Source organism: Chiroxiphia lanceolata, chromosome 1 (genome assembly GCF_009829145.1).
Source record: "Chiroxiphia lanceolata isolate bChiLan1 chromosome 1, bChiLan1.pri, whole genome shotgun sequence".
In the NCBI taxonomy this organism is placed as follows: Eukaryota; Metazoa; Chordata; class Aves; order Passeriformes; family Pipridae; genus Chiroxiphia; species Chiroxiphia lanceolata.
This window is the reverse complement of record NC_045637.1, coordinates 134,070,711-134,086,623: the sequence shown is the minus strand read 5'-3', so window position 1 is coordinate 134,086,623 and position 15,913 is coordinate 134,070,711. Positions and strand designations below refer to the sequence as shown.

The following is a 15,913-nucleotide window of genomic DNA, read 5'->3' as shown; positions in this document are numbered from 1 at the left end:
TAGAAAAAGACTTTTCCTCAGTGTAAAGCGATAAACCATCTCTGTGTCCTCATTGCAGCCAGTTTAACCAACTAGAGAATTAAATTATTTTAATAGTATTGTTTTAATTTAGGTAATATGAAAGTGTGTTGTACATCTGTGACTGTGGTATATTAAATTGAATGAAACATTGAATTTCCTGTCCATAATGGCAAAATCGAGAAATTATGTAATGCTCTTATTTTCTTTTAACAGGAAATACTAAATTCACCTAGTATAAAATACTGATATTGGTGGTAAGATGCCTGTTGTCTCACAGGTAAAGAGTTTCACTTTAACATCGTTGTAGCATTTTAATACCCTATTTTGTAAATTTCTATATCTGGTTACAATTTATGGGGCAATGTAGAACGATAGTGGTGTTGAATTTAACATCTCTTAAAGGAGTAACTCACTTAGAAAAATAGCACTCAAACTCCGTATCTGGAATCAAATTACCCAGAATAAATGAAAAGCTCTTTGCTCTTTTAATATTATGAAATATTTTTAATATATGGGAAGATTCTTCTACTTTAACAGATTTTTTGACAAATATGATTAAATAGGGAAGAAATAAATGAAAGGTCTTTGATTCAAATGCAAAGATAGACATTTTCTACCATCATTTGTTGCCTCCAGTAGGACTGCTTGACATAGCACAAACTGGGATGAGCAGTTGTTATCTACTATCTTGGTCTAGGTCTGAAGAACTCTGACTTGAGAAGACATGGTAGCGATGCTGTCAGGTGTGACTGTATCATGCTGATCCCTTAGGCAGGAAAGAGAGTGGGTATCTTGGACAGTAACCAGCAGCTCATAAGAGTATTGCTCTTTGGATTAGACAGGATACTGCATATACTGAATTGAACAAGATATACACGAAGGAGTAAAAAAAAAAAAAAAAGACAAAGCAGATCAACGTAGCCATTTTCTGAACAAATGAGGCCATCATGTGGCAAATTACAGACACGACCACAGAAAGAAAAATTTTTGATTTACAGTACTGGGTAATAAAGAAGAAAATACACAACTTTCATCACGAACTTGAAGGAAACTGGTGTTAAAGCTCAGACACAGAAATTCCTCCTAGCTTTTAATTTTTTTCATGAGCAATTCTTGAGAAATTTTAAAGGATATTTTGAAATTTTATCAGTGCAAGATTCATAGATGGAAATCACATTTATTTTTTTTGTCATTAAAGTCTCATAGGCAATAATGGGAAAAGGAGAGTCAGAAGGAATAATCATGTCTTCAGAGAAAAGATTTCAAATGTCTCAAAACAACAGCCAAGTGAGAAACGAAGTTGCTGATTATTTATCAAGCTTCTCAGGAAATTGCAGGAAAGAAAATTTTGAACATCTGCAAAACTAGACTGTTGTATATTTCCTTGAATGTACCCTTAACAAGCTGAACAGGGAAATATTAGCATCCTGAACTGTAATTCTCAACTCTAGCACGCATGAAGAGTAGTATCTGAGTTGTTTCTGATTTAGCAGATATGTAAATAACTCTCATCTTTAATAACTCACCTTCTTTTACATTGAAGAATAGACAGATGTGTGGAGATAAATCTTCTGTAGATCTACCCAAAAGAAACTATCGAGAAAGCTTACTTAAGATTAGGAATTCCCTTTGTGAATGGAGAAGCATGTCATAATTCCATAGTGCTGCCTTCTACCCATCCCTTGGAATGTGTGTGTATATTCTGTTTGTTTGTTTTTTGTTGCACAACATGGAAATTTTGTATTGTTTTCCAATTCTATGAAATATGTACATATCAGGGAATGACTGAAGAGTTTGTACAAGAAGAAGGCACATTGATTAATCCAAAATGAAATCAGTACAAAATGGGATATATGTAAAAGTGAAGGCAAGAAGAAATTAATCTTGGGGGAAGACAAGAGTGCCTAGAAAAAAAACAAATGTGATGCCAGCATTAACTGAACAGCTCATTGGAGCCTCAGTGGTAAAGAGAGAAGACAATATTAGTCATCTCACACCTATAGTATCTCCATTCTTTCTAAGTTCTGCCCTGATTTCTTTTATATATTGCTGTAAATAAAGCTGACCTCACTAAGGACACTTGAAAAGCAAGTGGGAACTAAGAGCTACTGTGTTACATAGATATACATTCCTTCTTCCTCAACATGTCTTCATTTTTAATATCTTACATAGCATGAACTGAATTTTTTTCTTAGATTAATCAAATTATTCATGTACCTATTTTTCATCAGTAATTTGAGAACCAAATCAGAATTAACGTAGGAATAAAATTATACCTGATTTTTAAATGATATAAGAACCGTGCTATTCTCTCTTAAGAAATTTTTTGAATACTGCAAGCAATTGTTCTAACATATATGTCTCCTTTACTTAGCAAATGAATGATAGCATTTCTACCCATAGACACTTCAATCAAATCCAGTAAGACAAGATAATATACACATACAGAGACAGATGGAGTATTTATCTTTCAAGTTATCTGAAATATCAATGACTTTAAATGTTGGGGCATTTTAAATTAGTCCCATACAATTTCTAGTATGTCTGTAAAAAATGTCTCTGTCTTGGTGAATATAAGGCTGCAGGCAGTGTTTATGGATCTACTTTTATGAAACATTATGTAGTGCAGGATCTAAGATGTTCTTTTAGTAGAGCAGTCATTTACAAGGTGTGACTCATTTCTCTACACAAAGGCATTAACAATATAAGTATTTATGATAATCATGCTTATATCCTCTTATGAAGAGACACAATACAAGGTTGTTGCTAATCTGACCTGCTAGTGACAGCAATTCTAGAATGGGATGAATTGTGCCCTGGCCAGACCTTTGTTAACCTTGCAGAAGACAGACTTGCTTAGAGAAATTACTTAGGTGCAGTCCTGTCCTAGATCTCTACAACAACAGCGTTATGATGCTGATCTCCCTAGTTAACAGAGTACAGCTAGAGTGAAATGGATGCAGGAATAAGCACGCAAAGACAAAAGGAAATGTACTCACCCTTCAAAACCAAAGATTGCTAAAGATTGCTGTCCTTGTGTGTTCTGCACCCTTCCTTCCTCTCTACTTCAGATATCTCTCCAGTCCATGAAGTTCACAGCAAAAGATCTGAAGTTGCTGCGGGTCCTGTTTCTTACTTTCTGCTTTCATTTTACTGCATTAAAGTAATTAGAATAAAAGATACCGTCCTCTCTTAGAAATACAGAATGAATGAATGACTAAATTACATTGTTCTAGACGATTTGTCTAGAAGACTGGGTACTCGACGATAACAGTTATTTAGATTGTCTATAGATATATTTACAATGTGGCTTTTTCTGCACAAGAATTGCTAGTTGAGTGTTTTCACCCTGTTTTCATAGGCACTCTGCCATGTTTTGAGGGAGAGGAGTAGGAGGAAGTGTTATAAATGTACAAATAAACTATACACCTTGACAAAGAGATTAACTTGATTCTATTTGTACTGTGAACGATCACAAGGATTACTCTTTAAGAAATGCTTCAATGAGATCTTTAGTGTCTTACAGAAATCAATGCTACCAGGAAGATTGTTTTCACAGACCAGTATAGCAGCAAGAAAGAGACAACAGGTTCAAAAGATTTACTTGAAAGAAAGAAGATTGATGGGAAGTCCGTGTCAGGGGGAAGACTGCTGAACTTCTCCCAACGTGTGGGATAGTTCAGGAAGAACTTTGAGGGAATGCCTGAAGAAGAGACTAGCAGAGATCCAGAACTGATGTACAGTCTTCCTTTGCAGATAGTACGTGGCACTGGTGAGAAATACTTCTTCAGACACTCTTGAGGTGAGGGAGGATGATGGAGTATATTTATGTTCTTGCACTATGTCCGAAATTATAGAAGGATTTACTAGTAAGGTACTTGTTTTATATGGAACAGCAAATTCTCCTTGTAGGGTAAGTATGCTGGAGAAAGCTGGATTGTCAATGCTGACATCTCTCTAAAGACTTGTTCCAAAGGTAACAGGTCAAGAGACACAAGAAATGTGTGGAAAAGCTGCTAGACTCCCTAAGAAAACAGTAACTCCATCAAAAGAAGAACAGGCCAGAGGAAAAAAGGCCTATTACTTCAGAATAACAACACATACCTATCATCAAGGGTTTAGGGTACTTATGGTCAAAGACAAGAGCTGACTATGCCAACAAGGAGGGCTTAGAGCTCAGACAAGTATCTTATGACATTAAGGGGAACCAAAATATCTCAGAGCCTAACTGAAAAGGCTGAGCTTTGGAGTAAGGCTTCTTATGCCTTTGGAAAGATGTGGTAGAATAATGGTTCTTAAAGCAGAATTGTCCTAGTTCAGTCAACCCTTCCTTTGGGTAAAGCATTACAATTAGAAGGTGCATGAATAGAATGTGGTGAAGAACACGTTTTTGGAGGTGTTCTTCTCTGTCCTTTGGCTTTGTGACCGTAAATTACATGATGAGTTATTTAGTGGTAGTTCAATTGTAGTAATATGGCTGTTGTAGTCTTCTGAAAGAAAATTCTGAAAAGAAATTGTGAGCAGATAGTTCCTGAAGCATTTATAGTGGATTTGTAATTATTATGAAAACTTTTGCATAGATCTCAACAAAGGGGAAATACTTCTTTAGAAAAGTAGAAGAAAAGGATAGGGAAAAATAAATCGTTTTAGAAAGTTTCTACATTGGATGTGAATTTCTGAAATATATTTTAAACTATATGGCCAGGATTTAAAAAGCTGATTTTCAGATATCTGTGGTAAAATATTTACAGATTTTCATTTAATTTACCTGATTTTCATAAGGAGCTAGATTTGTCTGGTAAATCAAGAGTCTTCAAAATGACACAAGTTCAGGAAAGAATCTAATAATTACTAATCCAATCATCAGAAACTGTTCCATCAAAAATTAAAAATCCTAGTTTAAAAACAAAATACTAACACTCAGAATTTAGTGAAAAAAAAGTCAGTCTACGTATGTTCTCATTTGAATCTTCAGACTATAATGTTAAAGAGTATCTATTCAATTCTTGCAATTGCAAGTATAACTTCTTTATATTATTATGCAGAATAATAGCCTTACTCATGGACAAGAATCTTATTGTATCAAGGAATGCATAAATAGGAAGCAAACAAATTTGCTAGTCAAATTGGTTTTCCATCTAAGATAGAAACAAAAGAAAATAGGTATGTGATTCCAATGAGACTGCATCAATCAACATTCTGAAGAGTGTTATTAGTACATTGATGAGCCTAGTTAATGTGTGTGTAAATATCTAGATCTGTGTGTATAAATATCTAGAGATATGTAAGACAGACCATACGTATAAATCTCAGGGAATCAGAAGTTGCTAGGATGGAATTGTGGAAGATTGATTAATCAGGCCAGTTTTAAACTTAAAAACAAAACTTTACTGAATAAATATGCATTAACAATATACATTGCTTCATGTTTAGTTATTAAGAATTACGAATCAATATTACTACATATTCAAAGCAGCTAGCACTTAACAATCATCCTAAATAAGCAAATAATATACAGTGTCACAGAGCTGATGCCAAGGATTTAGCACCGACAATTACAGTCCTTGGGAGTCTCAGTCACGGTGATCAGGTTCAAGAGCTCTTCGGCGAAGCATGCTAACAATGAAAAAGATGCCTTCTTTCCCCCTCCTCCAAGTCCAAATCCAGGATTTTCACCTTTTATAAAATATTGCAGTCTTCAGAATTCTTAGTCTTTGACCTCTGACCCCTGGGACTTTGGGACACTCGCAGATAGTTCTTTCCTGGGCTGCAGCAGGTGCTTTGTCTTGCCCATCAGTTATGGGATTTTTTCTGATCTGCTGTTTCTTTCCTGCGTTATGTCTTTTTCCATCTCTTGAGGTTGCAACTCTTTGGTGATCAGTAACCAACCACCACTGAGGTACTTGCAGTTTCGAGACCCTTGTTTTCAGACTTTGCCCATGTTTTCAAGACATTTACTGTTATCCCAGGCTAAAACTCCACAAGAGACATCTGGAATCCAATTTCAGCTGACCAGCAAGTTCTCATAACAGGTTGGTAACAAGCCTAATAGGCCAGGACTGACTTGTGTCTTACACAGGCACAGTGAGGATAAGGCTTGAGGTTTCTTTCTGACAATGGCAAAGCTACTTTTACTGAGCATGAAAATGTTTCCAAGTTGCTTACAGACAAGCCTGTTTAATGTGACTTTTGACAGAGTTCAAAGCATGCTAATATTAATTACATTTGCCTTAGCATGCTTCTACTTCCATGAGGACAACAGGCCATTGTTTTGGCCACATAATAAAGCTGTTTGAATAATGAAAGCTAATACAGAGAAACTGGTACATATTTACTTAGTTTTGTGTGATTTATGAAAGGAAGAAAGAAAACCAAAAGTATCAAGACTGACTGCTGATCTTGAAATAATTACAGTGGCAGAAGTAGCTCCAGTGGGAATTCAGAGATAAGTACTGCCTTTAATTCTACATGTTGCATTACACACTTTGAATATTGACCAGAGAATAGTAGATGCCTTTTTCAGCCAGAAGCTGCTGATGGGTGCCTTGCTCTACGACCTTGCCGTTCTGTATCACAGCAATCTTGTCAGCATTTTGGACGGTGGAGAGGCGGTGAGCTATCACGATGCAGGTACGGCCTTCTCTGGCTTTATCCAGCGCTTCCTGAACGATCTGCACAATGAACAAACCAAAAGGTGAACTGTTCTGACAGCTGTGAAGTAAACTGCAATATGAGAGTGAGGGAAAGGGAATATCTTGCTCAAGCTTCCTGATTTAGGATTAGCCTGTGTTGGCAAAGAGTCAAAACTGTTATAGCAGGTGTGATAGTCAAGAGGATTAGATGGAACCAGGCTCATTACTGAGGTGCATGGCAGGAGAATAAGAGAAAGTGGTCATAAATTGTAACAGGAGATGTTCTGACTGGATATAAAAAAAAAAAGTGTTCACTGCAAGGACAATTAAGCATTGGAACAGGGACAAAAGAATGTCGGATGAATCTCCTTAGAGATTTTCAAAGACTCTTCCAGACACAGCATTAAGCAATCTAAGTTTGAATTGAATATTGGCCCTTGTGTGAAGAAGATGTTTAATTGGGGACCTCCACAGGTCTGTTTCATGACAGAGTAATTATACATGGGAGTCAAGTCAGTATTCTTGGGTCAACTGCTATCATACTAGTTCTGATTTTGCAGGGAGTCTCATGAATCATCTTTTTCTTAGAGCTAGCAGTGGCAGAAAAATACTAAAAAGAATCTCTGCTTTCTTTTATTTATTCCTTATGTTTGTTAATGAAGAATAAAAAGAGAGATGAAATTTCAATTATGTGCCCAACTGGCACATAATTAAGAAAACAATGAATCATGGGATTATTTAATGGCATTTTCCCTTCAAACCTCATTTTTATGCCTACAATTGATAACAACTTGGTCCAAAGGTTTTAACTTTTCAGACTATAATATTTGATGTAACATTTGCCTCACTAATAGTAAGTTTTTTTGTGGACTCTTTGTTGATTTTTTTACAGCTAGATTGTATTTCTGTTGTACCAAGATTGCAGCTTTGGGCTTAAAAAAGAAGTAAGTGTTCTAAAAATTTTCACCTAACATCTTGTGTTAACCATGAACATGCAGGAGAGCATTAGGAGAAGAAGAAAACTTACGAAACAAGATTTGTCAGTTTTACAGAAAAAAAAAAGTTCTCTGTCAGCATTCTCAGTCTTTTTGGCTTCTGCAGTTTGTGTGTCCTGATTCAAGTTTGACAGCACTTTTTCAGTTGAAGCCTGAAGAATCCTAGGCTGAAGAATGCATTCTTCATTGCAATTTCAGTCTGTCTACTGCCATACAGATGCAAAAATTACTTTTTTGGGGGATTTTTTTGCAAGAAGGAGTAAGACTTTTATATTTGTCTATTATTAGCATAAATGTGTAGTTTGCATAAGACATCATATTTCCAGCTTTTGGTTTCAATGTGGGAGAGTAAAAACAATAATCATGATGTAAGAAAAAAAAAAGGGGGGGGTGGAATTTAGATTCCAGACTCCTGGCTTAAACTTAAGTTACCTTTTCACTTTCTGTGTCTAAGGCAGAAGTAGCTTCATCCAGTAGCAGAATTTGGGGCTGACGCACAAGAGCTCGGGCAATAGCGACACGTTGTTTCTGACCACCAGAAAGCTGCGTTCCCTTGTCTCCTACACGGGTATTGTATTTCTGGAAATAATAGATTAAGTTCAGGCTACGAATGCAAATCAATTCTGGAGTATACTGAAGCATATCAACCCTGACACCAGCCACCCATAAACTGCATATTCCATGCCAGTAGCTCTCTGAAAACAACGGATCAGAATTGCCAACTGACACAGATCTATAGATCTTTCACCAGGAGACTTCTTTGTAACATCAAGTATTTCCTAAATTCCAAGCAATAGCACTCCCTAGGGTTGGATGGCAACGTTATTCTCAATCAGGAGACAGAACACCAAAGATCAGTGGAAGTCCGTTGACAATATTGGGGATCAAACCCTGACTTAAGACACTCCAAGCTAGTGTCCAAATAAGTCAGTTATTCTAACCAACTTTTATTCATCCTGAAAAAAAAAGCAGTGTGCAAGATGTATCAGATTCAGGCCAAATTATACATCTATATAGGGACACAGACATTTTTAGACTTTATCTATATCTGTCTGGACAATTATGCTTCTAATTGAGTTATGAAAGTTAAGGCAGACCAGCAGGTCTTGATAAGTCATTAGAAAGTAAACATGGTCTGCAAAAATCATGGGCCTCAGCTTTTGTATTTTTTTAAGCCATTTATTGGCCTGAAATCAGTCTGAATGTATACAACATGCAACTAAGCTGGCAACCTCCCAACTTCAGAAAGTTTTGAAAGCAAGTTGGCACAGGTTAGAAACTGATTTGTCAAACACACAGAAGAAAAATCCATACAAAACTAAATAATTAAAAATATTTTCTATCTTAGGAAGTTCCCAAATCACAAATTACGCAAAGTAAGATGAGAATTCAGGGGAAATGGGATTAAATGTTTAGCCTTTCTGAATACTTATTTGTAAATATGTCTTGGTGGTCACTGCTTGGGATAAGATTATGTGCATGGCAGACCTTTTGTCTGACCAAGACGCTCATTCTTACATTATTGCGTGGTGGTCAGATATATATATGTGAAAAACTATATTTTCAGACCACAGGAATACTAGAAATTTAAATTCTGACTAGATAAACTAGAAGAAATGTATAACCTTGTCAGTCTAGCAGAGTCTTTTACATGTGCTTGAGATGGACAAGAGCTTAAAAAGAAAGGTTCCATTTACTTAAAACCCCCATTCCTCACTTCCAGCTCTCAATTAGTTACAGTTGTGTCCTTTCTTCCCTGAGATCTTGAATGTTCAGCTCTCTACCCGACACTGGAATCTCCCAGAGTAAAAATAATTATGGTAAACACAATTAAGAAAGGAAAAATGTTTCAAAAACTGTTTCAGATCTTTTTTCATCTCAGGGAATTATTGTACCCCAGGTATTTACAAGGAGACACAATTTTTCCCTGCCACTTCAGGTCACTTCCAGTTCCAAGTGGGAGAGAAAAGGAATAACTTACATCTGGCAGAGAGTCAATGAAGGTATGAATATTGGCTTCTTTTGCTGCATTAACAATTTCCTCAAATGGCACCTGACGACTGTTATCTCCATACGCGATGTTTTCAGCAATAGTGCAATCAAACAGGATTGGCTCTTGTGAGACGATACCAATCTGGGCTCTCAGCCACTTGATATTTAGTGCCTTGGCACCTTTGCCATCAAAAAGCTGAGAAAGCAAACATTTTAAATTTTAGTCACATGGCTATATATGTATTTGAGACTTACTGTAAATTCATACACCGAAGTTGTGCAATTGAAGCTCTTTCCTTAGAGAGATCAATTGAAAGCTCACATAATCTCTTGCCCTGCTTCTGCCCTATATCCCAACATTTTCTGAGGGCTATTTTATAAAAGTGTTGCCTCAGTCTCTGTTTCAAGGTTTAATTAGGATTCTGAAGACAATGGAAGATAGGGTATGCTGAGGCAATTTCAAAGAACCTTGGGTAATGTTCTTTCATTTTTTTCTTCAGCAGGAAAAATAAGCTTGAAAGGAGAAATGGCTTTTGACTATATAGGTATTTACCATCTTTTTTCCTTAGAATTCCAATGGATTTGCGGGCTGCTAAGATCTGCTTCCTGTCCCTTATCTGATGTGAAAAATCACTGGAGAAACTAGAGAATACAGTTATTATGCATTTTGGATCTACCATACCAAACATCCTGACTTTTAGGCATAGTTACTCTCCTTATCAGACCAGCACGATTCCTCACTTTTGTGTACAGCTGCTTGGACAGTTACTGCTTTTAAAAATACACCCCTTTCACCTGAATTCACAGGGTAACTCAGCCTCTGAATTAGCTCACCACTTTTGTGGTTTCTATGCCAGAGGTCTGTGCTTTTCCTTTCATGAAACCGTGGTTGGTTATTCATGAATACAAGGTCAAAAAAATTGGTAAGGAAAACAGATTTGGTTAAACATACTTTTGAAGTACTTGTGCTGCTACTTTCTACAAATCATTTTGCTACACTGGGCATGTATGGGCATTTTGACTCTCAAAAAAATCTTGTCCATTGCATCTAGGTCTTATTTAAGTATTGCTTCCCTTTTTGTGAATATCTCTGCAGAGACAAGTTCCAAAATCCTTCTTATTCTCATCCAGTCCAAAATGTGTGCCTTGTTTTTCAAACACAATCTCTGAATACATTTACATCAAAGAGCAATGGCAATAAACAATACTCTTATGTGAAAAAAAAAATGTAAAGTTGCTGAATAAGTAATGTAGGAAACTTTACACGTATTTTAGACCAAAATTACTGAAAGTATTTACAGTCTATCACTTGGTATGTGGACACACTCTGAAAGATGTTTCTGACAAGTAAAAATTACGATAAAAATTATTTTTGGCAATGTTCTCTGGTTTTGTTTTTCTGAAAGAACATAGCAAATTCTGTTACTATACTATACGGAAGTAGATATGTATATATATGTTTCACAAATTTTAAAGTGTTCATAATATAAAAAACTCAGGAAGTTTGCTCTGAATTCAAAAACACCATTAGGCCATGGGTCAGGCATAATTTTACCACACAGATCTCGTTTCATTAATTCCATATAATGTGGGAAACTGGGACTTACGTACATCTCATTCAATTAAGGAGCCCTGATGAGCCAGTGCTGATTTTTAACATTAAAAATACTTGAAAAAGAAAACTAGAAATATCTATTATACTTTATCACATCACATAAAACCAGTAAGCACACCCTCACTTAAATCTATTGACGTGTTCTTGAAAAAATACTTACCATTTCTCCATCAAGTGGGTCATAAAATCTCTCGAGCAGCTGAACAACAGTACTCTTTCCACAGCCACTGCTACCAACAAGAGCCAGAGTTTGTCCCTTTTCTACTTTTAGATTCAAACCCTGGAGGATTTTGACCTCTGGTCGGTTTGGATAGTTAAATGCCACATCTTTGATGGTTATGTTTCCCTCAAATGTTTCCTGGAATTAAAAGAGCACGACTGTTACATGGGAAGGAACAAGATTCAGGATGGGAGCGGTTCCAGGCATGGAGAAAGACATACAGCAATTGACAGGACTTTAGTATATGGACTTTACTGTTATTATGTGGTTTCATTTTATCCACACTACACAGTGCAGAGCCTGGGCATGCCCGGGCTTGCCACGAGTTTGCCTGCTCCCTGCTTCCCCGCTCCCCTCTCTGATAGGCTGCAGAAGCTGCAGAGAGGAGACAGTTACCATTCGCTCTCTCCTTCCCCGGTTCCTCCCACGTTCCTCCCCCTTTGCCTGTGTCCCTACCCCGATTTGTTCCCCCGTTTGTCTGTCTCATGCTCCACCCCATGTTCTAGCCCTTTCCCCGCCTGAACCCATAAAACCTCAGGACACCTCAACAAAGTATTTCATTTGCACCTCTGCCTTGTCTATGGAGCCGTCCGTGCTGTGTCACGGCCCGTCCCCTCTTGGACCGTGGCAGTTACATCTTTAAGACAATTTCACAGATGATTCTAATAGAATTGCAGAAGTATTTACTCCCCTCCCCGAAATCAATAGGGGTTTTCCAAACAAATAACCTTTTGCCATTATGAGCAAAAGCTGGACTCACAACAGAGGACTTGGTCCATGTTGTGTTCAGATAAAGTGTCAAGAATGTATTGGGAAAAGGATGTAATCAGGAGAGGAAAAATCAGTTTGAAGGAAGTGAGAAGAGTGCTGTTCATATTACCGACAGAAAATATCACCCATTACACATGGCTTACTTACGGGCTTCTCTCCTTCCTCACTGTAACTATCTATTGAGGGCACTCTTTCAAACAGCTGAAACAGGTGGGCTGCTGATATCTTGGCTTTAGCATAGTCTGGAGCAAAAGAGCTGGTTTGTCCTAAGGCCATCGCACCAAATACAATAGCTGAAAACACTCTACAAAAGAAATCAGGAAAAAAATAATCAATAGAGAGTGGAGAAAAGGACAATGGAAATGGGGCTGCAGCCATCTTTTTCTTTCACTCAGAGAAAAAAGAGGGCTAAATTTAGAAAAAGTAGTAACCAACTATTATTGCTTCAGTTACTCATTTAGCTCCAGAAATTCCTTTGTCACTGTCTTTCAATGATGTGAAATAAACATGTCTGCATTCTAAATTCAGTGTTTGCGTTATTTATTAGCACTAATTTCTTTAGTTATTAATACTGATTAAGTTATTAATACTGATTAAGTATATTAAATCTCATCTGGGGCTATAAGGAAAGGGGTCAATGGATGGCAAAATTGTTACTCTAATCCTGCTATTGCTATGGTTTCCTCTCTATGGTTCCATGATTTTTGGGAGATTTAATTTTCTATCACAGCTCTGATGGAAAAACTAGCATGATTTACAATACTGAAAAGGGTTGAAAACTATACTATTATTGTTTTGTGGTGATTTTTATGTAATTTTATGTAATTTAACAGGCTACATTAGAATAGTTTAAGAACCTGCTGTCTTCAGCTATTAATTACTGCCACACAACTGATGATTACTCATCACTGAGAAGTGGTATTTGACATATGAGATATATGAGACCTCTTTTAAAGCAAAATAAAATAGATTCATTTATTTTAATTTTTGTCTTTTCAGAGCTCATAAAGTAATCTGCTTTATTCTGCATTTTAACAGCCTAGGAGAGCTCACACAATTTTAGGTCAAACAACCCCTTTCAAGTCTGACTGAGCCACTGGAAGTTCACTCACTCAGCTGCCTAGAGATGTTCAGCTAGCAGATGGGATGCAGGCACTTTCCAACATCTTCCAGTCAAAAAGAGCTGTGTTTACCACAATTAGGTTGCCAACAAAACATTGGTATGATTGACCTTCTTGGGTATTGAGGTCACTGATATCTATACTGGTAGAATCTCAGTCTTTTCAAACTTGTTTACACGGCCCTGTATTGAGTTATTGTCTCTTAAATAATAAAGGATTTTTCTGGATAGACAGAAAAAATATTGCAAATGTGATACTTACAAAAACACGCTTTTATACTCCATGTGTCCATTTGCCACTAGATAGGCACCAAACCGGAAACAGCCAGCATAGGTAAAGAACATCATTGCTTGTGAAAGGGCAAAAGAAAAGCCAAATATATGTGCCTTCTTCACAGAATTTCTGTAAGAAAGAATGCACATTTTCATCAAAGTGTGCAATCATACTTAAGTTCTAATATGCAAATACCAACTGACTTCAGTTGATACTGTTATGGATGGAAAGTGTACATACACTGAAACATTAACTAAAAAACTTATCTCTGTCTCCTCCAGACAAACTGACCCATAGGGCAATAACTTCTTTTTTATACTAGAACAACAGTAAGATGGAAGTCTCGGAGCAATCCCATCAACATCAACCCTGAGAATGGTTAGACACTGTTCTGAAAGTTGTGAGATGTGAACTCAAAACCCATCAGCCTGAGGAAAAAGCTAAGCACTATGTTTTATGTCCTGTGCTGTGCTCTAATCACTCAATTATTATTGTTGATGTGTTAGTGGCATCCTCACAAGTCTCTTGTTATATCTGTGTACAGATGCTGTCATTTCCTTTACTTTTCTCATGAATATCTGAAAATGAAACATTCTCTTCTAGAACAAATAAAACTTTCTTTGACAGAATCTTTTTAGTTTTCCACTTTAAGACTTTTAAATTTTTATTTAGTCCAGGCAGATTTATATTACTTTTTTTTCAGCTACAAACCAATAAGCAATTAGTCAAATATTTTCAATCCCTCTAATACTTAAAAAAATGGCAGAAGCTAATATTCAATTTACATTAAAAAGCTTTTAATTAAATATCAAAACCACTTCAGGTGGAAATTCAGATTAGATCACTTCCAAAGCTCACTTAAAACTAACATTTTTCCAAACCAAGTGATATTGTAATAGAAAAATACCAATATTATAAAGAAAATTAATTAAATCAAGTTTAAAAAAAGTCAGCTGGTGGTGGTTGTGTTTGTTAATAAAAAAATATGCAAAATATTTACATTAATTCTGAGGTAATTAAATTATACATTAAATCATACACACTTTCAAAAAAAATCTGGTTTTGTTAAAGTAAATGTGTGCAATTTATTACAGATTTTTTTTTTTAGTTTAGTTATTTTTATTATACCTGTATGGTACAATCAAATGTTCTCCATACATCAACTCAAATTTTCTTTCTCGGGTCAAGCTAACAACAGTTCTAATATTTTCTATTGCTTCTGTGGCAATCTGCAATAGAAACACAAATGTTTTAATCAAAAGTTAAGATTGTGTTGCAATTTCTTATCCTAAACTAATAAAACAATTCTGTTGGAATGTAATTTTATATTTTTTATACTGGTTATTAAAATCATGGATGTTTGATATCAAAAATAAGCATTTTACATTTTTCTTTTTATGACAATGAGATTTTTTTACAATGATCAGAATTTTCTGATAAGACCTCTTTAATGTCCTACAAAGAAATGGTGAAAAACCATTAGACAGCAATGACAAGTATGGAGAAGCTATTCAACCAGAAAAATCTGTTAAGACTATGGAGGTGCCCACAAAGTCTTCCTCAATGACCACACAGTGAGGCTAGGAACCTGTATGGTCTATTTAGTCCATATTAATGTAGAATGGATGATGCTTAGAAGTGACCAACAGATGACACCTGGAATAACCACATCTCTTCAGACACTGGAACAATGCTGCATCCCTCTATTCACCTCTGGATGAAACACTGGGCTTGAGTGCACAACCTACATAGCCTCCCATGAAATATGTGTTATACTGAGTATTCCAGTTGTCCTGAAATCCTGTTGCTCTGGGAGGGCACATGTACTGTATTATAGTTGACAATCCCACAGGGATGGATATTTTCCATTTCCTAATGCATCTGAAATGTTATTAAACAGCTATATCTAAGCTCTATTCAGCTGCCAATCAGTCTCATTTCTAAGGATGGGTATTAAGCAGGACAGCTCATTTATGAACATACAGTACAAATGCAAAGTAATGTCTTTTTTTAACTCAGAACTGTACGTACAGCAGGAAAGGAATATGGGCAATACCAACAACAATTTAGCTCGACTTTTGCAGACATCGTATAAAAAAATCATTGTCCTGCTGTACTCAGCACTGGTGAGGCTGCACTTTGAGTACTCAGTTCAGTTTTGGGCCCCTCACTTCAAGAAGGACATTGAAGTGCTGCACCATGTCCAGAGAAAGGCAACAAAGATGATGAAGACCTTCAGGGCTTTAACATATTTTGCTGAAATATACATTTAA

The 15,913-nt window shown here is 36.3% G+C and overlaps 1 protein-coding gene across 4 annotated transcripts in view; it reads right to left on the bottom strand.

The window, feature by feature from the left end:
* Positions 1-5,386: 5,386 nt before the first annotated feature.
* The window catches only part of LOC116788521 (ATP-dependent translocase ABCB1-like), a 37,841-nt gene continuing 27,314 nt past the window's right edge, over positions 5,387-15,913 (bottom strand). For 2 of the 4 annotated variants that reach the window (XM_032691434.1, XM_032691427.1), the window contains exons 22-28: positions 14,769-14,869; positions 13,629-13,769; positions 12,394-12,550; positions 11,416-11,613; positions 9,630-9,836; positions 8,081-8,227; positions 5,387-6,692 (exon numbers count right to left, since the gene is read on the bottom strand). In XM_032691434.1, the coding sequence (XP_032547325.1) occupies positions 6,498-6,692; positions 8,081-8,227; positions 9,630-9,836; positions 11,416-11,613; positions 12,394-12,550; positions 13,629-13,769; positions 14,769-14,869 (1,146 nt within the window). In that variant the 3' untranslated portion in view covers positions 5,387-6,497. Of the gene's footprint in view, positions 6,693-8,080; positions 8,228-9,629; positions 9,837-11,415; positions 11,614-12,393; positions 12,551-13,628; positions 13,770-14,768; positions 14,870-15,913 lie in introns of those variants that run through there. The other 2 variants (XM_032691465.1, XM_032691441.1) reach the window with 2 other exon arrangements.